At 46.6% G+C, this 10,343-nt stretch overlaps 1 protein-coding gene across 1 annotated transcript; it reads left to right on the forward strand.

Moving 5' to 3' along the window:
• Positions 1-2,527: 2,527 nt before the first annotated feature.
• Positions 2,528-9,676, forward strand: LOC103583530 (laminin subunit alpha-1-like; the record flags this gene model as incomplete). The annotated part of the gene is made up of 6 exons (XM_008564821.1): positions 2,528-2,717; positions 3,285-3,443; positions 3,965-4,118; positions 5,159-5,292; positions 8,352-8,574; positions 9,185-9,676. Coding segments are annotated over 6 exons (1,021 nt in total), but the record flags the coding sequence as incomplete, so codon positions are not given.
• Positions 9,677-10,343: the final 667 nt, after the last annotated feature.

Raw genomic sequence — 10,343 nt, forward strand, 5'->3', positions numbered from 1 at the left:
CATAAGTGTCCATCCCTCACCACAGTCTCAACTTGAGCCACATGCTCTGAGCCGACCTCCTTCTTGTCTCTCCTCTCACTTCCCCTCCAGCAGTTCTTAACTTCATGGAGACTTGAGGCTGCTGGCCGCTAAGCCTCCTCATGACCGTCTCCCCTTGTCTCCAGACCCATGTCACAGTTTATCCCCAACCCAGATAGGTCCCATGCTATTATTACAAGTGTCCTTTGCAAACTCCCTGAACCCATTCCTCTCTCCCACTACTGTGAGCCCAGGTCACCCAGCACTTGGCCTTTTCCACACTGGGAGCCAAGCCAGAGGCCACGGCTGGAGACGTGCATCTCCTTTCCCGATGGTCTGTCTCTAATGCCATGGCCCCTGATCTCAGATGGGACCTCCCAGCTGTGTATTTCTCTAATACCAGCGTACTCCAGAAAGTTCATGGAAAGATTGGTATGATCTTTTAATTCTATTTTTTCCACAAACTTTTGGAAGCACCCTCGTGCGTTCTTTGCCTCCTCTTGGCGCCCCGGCCAATGACTTGCCTCACTGAGAACATGGAGCTCCTTCCTCTGTCTGCTACCAGCTGCCTCCTGTGTCCCCAGCCCTCTAGCTCTTCTCCTGCCACCCCCTGGTTGACCCCCTGGATCCCACCCGCTCCTCCCTAGGACACCTGCAGCAGCTGTTTCTCCCTTCTCAGTCCATGATTCCCATCAGCACACAGAAGAGCCACCACCCCTGTCGTCTGCAGTGATGGCCAGAGCAGCAGATGCTGTGCCAGGCTGCCACTGCATTGTACACTGTAACGTGCTGTACTCCTCACAGTTATCCTACAAGGAAGGTATTTCTTACCTCCATTTTGCAGATAAGGAAACTGAGTCATAGGGAAGTTTAGGCACTGCTCAAAGTCTGTAAACAGTAGAGCTGGATTCAACCCCAGGCCTGTGGCTCCAGAGTCTGGGCCTGTCACCAGGGTGCGCTGCTCCCTCTCTGCATGTTTCTAGCTTCTAAGGAAGCTCCCTGGGAACTTCTGCCTCCCCAGCCCCAAACGCACATGCAGTAGCCTGGTGCTGTCCCCTGCAGGCCTTCTTGGAAGAGTTGCCTTCAGTGGCTGTCTACCCTTTGCTCAGGCATCATTCACCTCCAACCAGCCAGTCACCCCTCACCCCGCGGTTGCTCCTGAGAGCTATCTAGGACCCATGTGCAGCCACATCCCACAGTGCCCCCTCCAGTGGGCTCTCAGCAGCCCTGGGACTTCCATGGCTGCTATGGCCCTGCGCTCTCCTGGATCTCCTGCTTTCTCTGCCCGCCCTTCCTCAGTCTCCCTTGCTGGCTGGCTCCTCCCTGGCAGAGAGTGCCCAGGGCCTTTTCTGCATATTCCCCAGGGTGGCTCTGAGATTCCATCTAGATCTGGCAGCACCCACCGCTCCTGCCCTGACCTCTACTTGTCACTCAGGAGCCATACACCCAGCCGGCCACTCGACATCTCCCCGTGGGCTGGGACAGGCTTCCAGCCTCATCTCAGTGAAAGAAAATGCACAGTCTCCCCGAAACCTGCTCTCTGCCATTTCTGTAGATGACATCGCCATTTACCTTGCTGCCCACGGCCCAAACCTAGAGGCTGTTTTTATTGTTTTCCTTCTCTCACTCTCCAAATTCAGTCCGTCACCAAGTCTATTGCTTCTTCCTGCAGAACTTTCCTGAATTAGTTCACTTCCTCTGCATCTCCTCTGTCCCCCTCCACTAAGCTACCGCCTGGTCTCCATGGACTGTGTGACAGCTGCCTGATGGACCCCTGCTGTCACCCTTGCCCATCTGACTGGTTCACATCAGACCAAGGGTCTCTGAGGATGTGAATCAAGTCATGCCCACTGTCCTTCTTAAAACCCTCCTGTGACTTCCCACTGCACTTAAAATAAAATGCAAATACCTGCAAAGCCCCCTGTCCACTGTGATGGAGCCGGCTCTCTTCCGTCCCATCCCTGTGTGCCTAGTGACATGGCACTCCCTCTGAGGGAGGCCCATCCAGATTCAGTCTTCCTCCACACCCGCAGCCGTTCCAGCTCCCATGTGGCACAGGCGGGCATTCCTGGCTATCACCATAATCAAGTTATTTCAACCTACTCCATTTTGCCCTAAAACGGAATGGAGACTTTTCCTGCCCAGCTTAGCAGTGCCTTGCTCCTTTTGTCATTCAGTGACCTGCCCTGACTACTCGATGGAGCCACCAGTTAGCCTCTGCAGGACCCAGCTGTAACTCTCTAGTGAATTTCTGGTATCGTTCCATGAGAGAAGGGCTATTCCTCTCTTTTCACTGCTTTATCCTCAGCTCCTAGATCAGCTACAGGCAGGCAGAGGTGTGCAGTGACTACTCGTTAAATAAATGGATGCATAAACAAAAGAAGGAACGAACGACTCCCCAGAGATGTCAGATATAATCGCTGAAACAGTTACTGGGCTCTGTCTTCGAGGTTATTATAAAGGGCAAAACCTTGTTCCTGCCTGAGTGCCAAGCTCTCGTTTCCTCCAGGCTCTCGGTTCAGCTAAGCATCCGGACGTTTGCCTCCAGTGGTCTCATTTACTACATGGCTCATCAGAACCAGGTTGATTACGCCACGCTCCAGCTTCACGGGGGCCACCTCCACTTCATGTTTGACCTTGGTAAAGGCAGAACACAGGTCTCCCACCCTGCGCTGATCAGTGATGGCAAGTGGCACATGGTACGTTCTCAGGAGGCTGTGATCGCTTGGTCCGAGTTTTATTCCATCCCTTACTGGTACTCACAGCACTTCCCTGAAGGGAAACTATAACCTTTGCTCTCTGGCTTGCCTTTGTCTGATGTCTTCCCCAGACAGTGTAAGCTCTTTGGAGGGAGGGATCTTTTCTGATTCCTGAAATATCCGCAGGGCCCTGCTCTGTGCCTGGCACCTGATAAACACTCAGCAAACATTGGTGGAATGAATGAAAGGAACCAAAAATGTTCTTGAGTTGATGAGAAGTAAATAAAGCTCAGAAGTTAATAAGGTGTGAAAGGACCAAACCTCATATCCTGGCCTCTGCCTTCTCATTAGCAGGACTCCAGAGCACTTTCTGGTCTACAGAGCGCTGTACCCACCCTGCTTCTGGTCTTCTTCCAGATTCAGTCTCTTCTCATCAGCAGCTGTGTAAAAATCTGAGCCATCCTTTACAATTTCATTCCAGTTATTACAGCTGTAATGAACAGATGTTGTAAACCTACATCTATTAAAGATTCCTTAAAAATGATGGATGCTTTCATCTTGTTGTAGGTGAAGACAGAGTATGTTAAAAGAAAAGGCTTCATGACTGTTGACGGCCACGAGTCCCCCATGGTGACCACGGTGGGGGATGGGACCACACTGGACGTGGAGGGGAGGTTGTACCTAGGGGGCCTTCCCTCCAACTACAGGGCCAGGAACATTGGAAATGTAAGCCGTGTTTCTGTGTGGAGCCTGCTTTACCTGGTGGTTGTGTTTACTTTGCAGAGACACAGAGTTCTCCGCATGTTTTTATTTAAATGATCTTGTTGAACCCAGGGCTCAGCTACAAGATGCAGCCCTGTCAAAGCACATGCACAGATGGCATGGGGGGCTTCCCCTTAGAGCCCGAGCAGCCTCAGCACCCTTTCTGCAGCCACTCAGCCCCAGACAAGTCAGCAAAGTCCAGCCAGTTTGCATTTGTACGTTAGTAAACACAGCATTCTTGATTTCCACAATATTTCACTAAAATAATAAAAAACACTTTTAATGCATTATTAGCAAAGATACTGAAATGGTAGCTCTAAGTTAGATGTTCATGTGAAGTATTGTCACAATTAAATTTTAAGAACCAAAAAGATAATATCTTAATGTGTTTTGTTGAGACAAATTTGATGAATTGTAGAAAAAATTTGTCCTAGCCCGTCTCGTTATAATCACCATCATCTCCTCCCACATGTCATTTGGTTTAGATCACCCACAGCGTTCCTGCCTGCAGCGGGGAGGTGACAGTTACCAGCAAACAGCTGGACAAGGACATCCCGGTATCTGCCTTTGCAGTGAACAGGTGCTATGCAGTGGCCCAGGAAGGAACTTTCTTTGAAGGGAGTGGATGTGCAGCTCCTGGTATGTATCATCAACAATCCCAAAAGAAAGCTTTGGGATTAGCCTATACTCTAAGACGATGTGACCTAAGAAGTATATGACAAGACAGGACCCAACTGGACAAGGCTGCAGCAAGACCACATTTAGTAAATGTTCTAGTTATTCCTAATTTCTTGACTCTCACTGTAAAGCCTCCTGACCTCTCGTGTTATCCAGCTGGGCCGATGAAGTCATTCTCTCACCAGGAGTGGTGTGACTCCTGATAGAGGCCAAACCTGGGGTGCTGGCTTCACCTGTAGTTGCCCCAAATTTATGTAAGGCCCACTCACTGTCCAAGTTAATACAGGCCTTTGAATTAAAAATCAGTAGCATGATGTGTGTAAACCAGCCAGCGCCAGGCTCCAGCCCCGCCAGGCTCCTGCCCCCACCAGGCTCCAGCCCCCGCCAGGCTGCAGCCCCCACCAGGCAGCCTTCTACATTCTCAGCTGCCACTGTCGGGGAACACCACCTTCTCCCATTTCTCCTTCAGCCCCAGGCATGCTAACAACTGCCTGCTATTGCTGATTTGGCTTCTCAGCTTTTGTAACTCTGAATAAAACATCATTCAATTAAGTCCCCACTTTTAAAAAAGCTAGTGTGAGCTCTGATACTCTCAGTAAATGATGATATGCCCAGTATGGAGATACCAGGAAAAGCAAGTAGCATATTCCTGGATGATTCTAGGGGAAAGACAGCCACAGGATGGACATATTCACAGGGCAGGGTGGTGCCAGGTGCCTCAGGGCTGGAGGTGAAGGATGGGCCTGCCCCTGCTCTAGTCTGGCTTACCCCAGCTGGCTGCATGTGTCTTCTTTAAAAGCACTACTAAGGCTCAAGTGGGTGAGTGACTTTTTGGTGAGGATGGAGCTGGGTCCAGAGGAAAGGCCAGAGCCAGGTCCCCTGAACCTCAGTGGGAGCCCGAATGTGCAGCCAGCCAGCCCAGCCCATGCCTCTCTGAGCCTGAACCAGCCAGGGCTGGGCAAGGCTCACTCCTTCCTCGGGGCTGTCCTTGTGTTTTTTAGTTAAAGAAGGCTACAAAGTCCGATCAGACGTAAACATCACACTGGAGTTTCGTGCTTCCTCAGAGAACGGCGTCCTCCTGGGGATCAGCAGTGCTAAAGTGGATGCCATTGGCCTAGAGATTGTACATGGCAAGGTGGGTGCTTCATCTTCATGGGTCCCCTTCCTGCCAGTGCCCAAGACAGCACAACTGAGAAGCAGTGGAAATACCTAGATCCAAATTTCATTCACACACTTGAATGGAGTTGAGAAAAGATTCAGCTAATATTTAAAAAGCAGATAATCCTAAAAGGCTATCTTCTTTAATATATTTGAACTTAGATGTACAGCAAAATTGCAACTACAATACAAACGACTTTTCTTTTCCTGTACCAGTAAGCTGCCCACCTGATACCCTATCCATTATAATACTTTTTTCACTGTTTATGTGTAAATAATTTTAGATTCATAGGACGCTGCAGTGCAGTGCGCGGGGAAGTTCCCACACACCCTTCGCCAGGCTTCCCGGGGTAGCCTGGTGCATAACTGTGGGCCAACATCACATCCACACCAGGGACATCAGCACAGTCCACGGAGCTTGTTCAGTTGCACAATTATGTAGGCACACTTGTGTGTGTATTTTTACACAATTTTATTGTGTGTCGCTTGTGATACACATGGGTTACAATTAATTGTGCCATTACCACGAGGCTCACCTGAGCTACCCCTTCATACCACTCTCGCCCCTGCTGCCCCCCTAACCTCTGGCCGTCACTAACTTCCTCTACAGCTCTCTCGTGGTTATTTCCCAAGTGTTCCATAAATGAGTTTGCACAGTGAGCATCCTCTTAAGACTGGCTTATTACACTCAGCCTAATTCCTGGAGGTTCATCCAGGTTGCTGTGTGTGTCAACAGTTCATTTCCCTTTATTGTGGAGTGTCACTCCATGGGCTGGATGTACCACACTCTAATTTTTTAATTTTTTTTACACACAAATATATTTTTTTCTATATTCTATTTTTCTATAACTATTTATTTTCTATACATTTTCAGCCTCTCATATCCCTCTTATGTCGGAAACAAAATGAACTCAACAATCGTCATTACTTTAGTCTCCTCTGCTTTAAAATTGACTCCTTCCGGGCCAGCCCATGGCTCACTTGGGAGAGTGCAGTGCTGATAACACCAAGGCCACGGGTTCGGATCCCATATAGGGATGGCCGGTTCGCTCACTGGGTGAGCGTGGTGCTGACAACACAAAGTCAAGGTTAAGATCCCCTTACCAGTCATCTTTAAAAAAAAAAAAAAATTGGCTCCTTCAGAGTTTCTCCCAGTTCTCAGACTCCTTCCTCTCCCCTTTGGGGCCATCTGGGTGCAGACAAGATGTAGGGAAGGAGTCGCGATCGCTCTTTACTTTTCTGCTTGCCCCCCTCCTTGACAGCAGTTGAGGTGCGGCTCACGCTCCTGGTCTTCAGGTGGCAGCTTCTGTCCTCTGTGCACTTGGCCAGTTAATAGTGAGTGGTCTGGGTCTCAGCACCGCCACTGCATGGGGACTGCTACTGGTGTTTGGCCATCACCCCTTGTGCGTCAGGCTCCCCATCCCAGTTGTCAGGGTGCTGCTGCCTCTTCCGTCTTCAGCCACCTTCCATCTTCCCCACAGGGTCATGCGAGAACTTGGGAATTCCTGCCATGCCACACGCAGGCCATGGGGAATGGTGGTTTTTCAGGTCCTCTCTCTACCTAACTGCACTTTGCCACCATTTCTATTATAGTGTGGACAAGTCCTCACTGTGGACAACTCATGTTGTTGCAGGAATAAGATGCTTAAACTTTCCAGAGTGTCTGCTGCCTGGAAGGCAAGGAACAAACCTCTGTTCTACATCCCTCCGCATGTACTCAGTGGTTTCTAGTATTTCTCTACTTACTCCCCCTGGATTCATGACCCCTAGGGTGTCCTATAGAGGGGGTGGGGAGGGTCTAAGGAAGTCCCATCCGACCTCTTGTCCTGCACCTCTTCTCCTGCTACTTCACATCCCAACACACCTGCCTCTGCTTCGTGTTGCCGCCTCTCTGTGCTGCGGCCAACAGCCAACTTCTTCCGCATTTGTATTTTAAAAGAATTTTGAAACACTTTCTATGTACACATTTTTATATAATGTCTATGAAATATTATTAGAAATGTGTAATCGCTATAAAAATGTAATTTCTGGTGTACTGTATATCCTCTACTATTGGCTTATTTATTGTTCTTTTTAAACATTTTTAGTAGTTGCCCAAAGGTTTGTCATGTGCATCTTTAGCTTGTCACAGTTCACGTTGAAACAATACTGAGCAGCTCCCCGTGGTGTAAGCACTTAGAGCGGGGCACTCGCAGCCTTCCCTCCTGGCTTAGTCTGCTCAGGCTCCCGTGACAAAGTACCACGGACTGAGTGGCTTCAACAGCAGAAACTGATTTCCTCACAATTCTGGAGACTAGATGTCTGAAATCAGGGTGTCTGCAGGGTTGTTTTTTCCGAGGCCTTTCTCCTTGGCTTGCATGTGGCCTCCCTTCTCCCTGGGTCTTCACATGGTCTCACCTCTGTGCCATTCTGTGTCCTAATCTCCTCTTCTAATAAGGATCCAGTTGTATTGGATTAGGATTCACCCTAGTAACCTCATTTTATCTTAATTATGTCTTTAAAGACCATATCTCCAAATATAGTCTTATTCTGAGGTACTAGGGGTTAGGACACCAACATGTAAACTTCGAAGAGATGCAATTCAATCCACAACACCTCCCATTTTTTGCAAAACTTGTATGTTTTGTGTTACCACTCACTGTGGTAGAGCATCTACAGTTCGTCAGAAGGGAATTAGTAGATGTTCTTCATAGGTGCCATCGACTCGTATGAAACTGACACCCTCAGTAAACCCATTTACTCTGAAAATGATCTGAAATGTGGTCCTGAAAATGCGGCACTCATTTGGGGATGCAGCATGGCTCAGGATTGTTGCCATGGAGGTGGCCATTGCCCTTTCTGAAATTTGGGGACTGGCATAGCATCTGAATCCTTTATGAGGCTATTTTTCAAAACCATTGTTTGTTTTTCATAGTTAGCCCTCCTTTTTAACAGAATGCTGTGATTGTATCCACTCCAAGAGCATTATACAAATGGACTGTGTTCCTTAAGTATGGAAAAACTCATCAGGTAATTTGCCTGTGTCTGCTTGTTTAGGTCTTGTTTCATGTTAACAATGGTGCTGGTAGGATAACAGCCACATATGAGCCCAAACCTACCAATACTCTCTGTGATGGAAAATGGCATACACTTCAGGCTAACAAAAGCAAACACCGTGTTGTTCTGATTGTCGATGGGAAAACAGTTGTTGCTGAAAGTCCACACACCCAGTCCACCTCGGCGGACACCAACAATCCCATTTATGTTGGTGGCTATCCTGGTACGTCTTGACACCTGCTTTGCATATACACTTTGAAGGGGCACTTTACTGAGGGAAGTTCTAGATCAAGCGGGTATAGAATAGGGATTGAGAAAGATATGTGGTTTGAGTGACAAAGCCTTTACCATTTTAGAAAAGCTATTTCAAATACCTAGGAATTCTTATAAACAATGAAATAATCTATATAGACAAGATAATTATTAGGTAAGACCATGAGAACAGTGCATCCGATGTCAATTAAGCGGGCTGACTTTAGTGAGGTGAATCGTCGCAGGTAACTCCCAGAGTTGAGAATCGTTTTAGGGGGCAAACATGTGACTTATCCTCTCACATCAATGTTGAATTAGAATTACGCATTTCAGATGATCCAAGGAGTTATTACAAATAATAAAGATCTGTTTTATGAATATTTAAGTCACAACTATGCCTTAAAATTATTATAGATTAAAAGTTTTCTATGAATTCTGCTATTCACTGAAGCCACATATGTGAACAGACATTCTTCTAATTTCGGTGGAGCACCTACTTGAGATTATTTCTGTTCCTGTTGTGCTACCTCTGTCATTTGACAAAATGAAGCAAGGTTTGTCTTTTCTTCTTTCCTGCACAGCTGAAGTAAAGCAGAACTGCCTGAGCATCCAGACCTCGTTTCGGGGGTGTTTGAGAAAGCTCACGTTCATTAAGGGCCCACATGTGCAATCCTATGACTTCAGCAGAGCTTTTGACCTACAGGGAGTTTTCCCCCATTCCTGTCCTGGGACTGAACCCTGACTCCAGACAAAATCCTCAGTTGGAATCCTTGCTTATATTTTGAGAAGAATTATTTTTACAAATTAAAATCTCTTCAATTCAGATTTCATTCCAACTCAGGTTAAGTGTTTCCGCAGAGAAATATGTTTATATTAAAGTAAAGCCACATGTACAACGAATACCTCTATTAAATAGTCTAAAATGTAAATTGAATTAATTGGCTGTCTTTTTTTAAAGCTTTTTAAAAATAAATATTTGTAAACATTGAGTGTTTTGTTGATTACTTGACAGTATTTCATATTTTGCATTTTGAGCTTTTAAAAATAAAATATTACAGACTATAATAGATTAACACAGAGTATAAATGCCTTCATTTCTTTATGAAAATTTTAAGCTCTAATTTCGACAGCAGACAAGCAGTGCCAACTGTTGCCACATAAGCCTTCAGAGAGGTTCCAGCAAGTCATGGGAGGCAAAGGGGACAAATCAAATGACAAAACCTCCCTTTGACATGTCCCTGTTCTATCAGGACCTGATCTTCCAGTGCATTTTGCAGGACAGAAAAAAAAAAAAAGGCATCGCAGCAAGTTAGCTCTTCTTTTATTGTCAATTTTATTTTCAACCCTTGGAATGAAACAGTTTTCCTTGATCAGCTACTTTTTTGGTAGAATGTGTGTAATTTGAAAAGAAGGAAAACTTAAAAGCCGTATGTATATATGTATCTTCTTTTAATGGACTATGCAGCTATAAGCCCAGATTTCTGGAGTCTCTCTCGTTTGGTCCCCTCCAAATGTATTTTGTTTCTGTTCAGTGGCCATGGCTGGAGTCAAAATGTCTGCTACCCCATATGTTCCAGAAAAATGACTTCATTTTTCAAATGCTTACTTGAAGGGAGGTCTCTACCTCTCCTATCCATGGCCTACTTTTCCAATATGGAAGAGGATTTAATTTCTATGTGTGTGAGAGATTTTAATTTGCTAAACAGGAAAGGCAACTGTGGTTCTGGTCCCTGTCCCTCT

Source organism: Galeopterus variegatus, unplaced genomic scaffold (genome assembly GCF_000696425.1).
Source record: "Galeopterus variegatus unplaced genomic scaffold, G_variegatus-3.0.2 Scaffold23966, whole genome shotgun sequence".
NCBI classification, from domain to species: domain Eukaryota; kingdom Metazoa; phylum Chordata; class Mammalia; order Dermoptera; family Cynocephalidae; genus Galeopterus; species Galeopterus variegatus.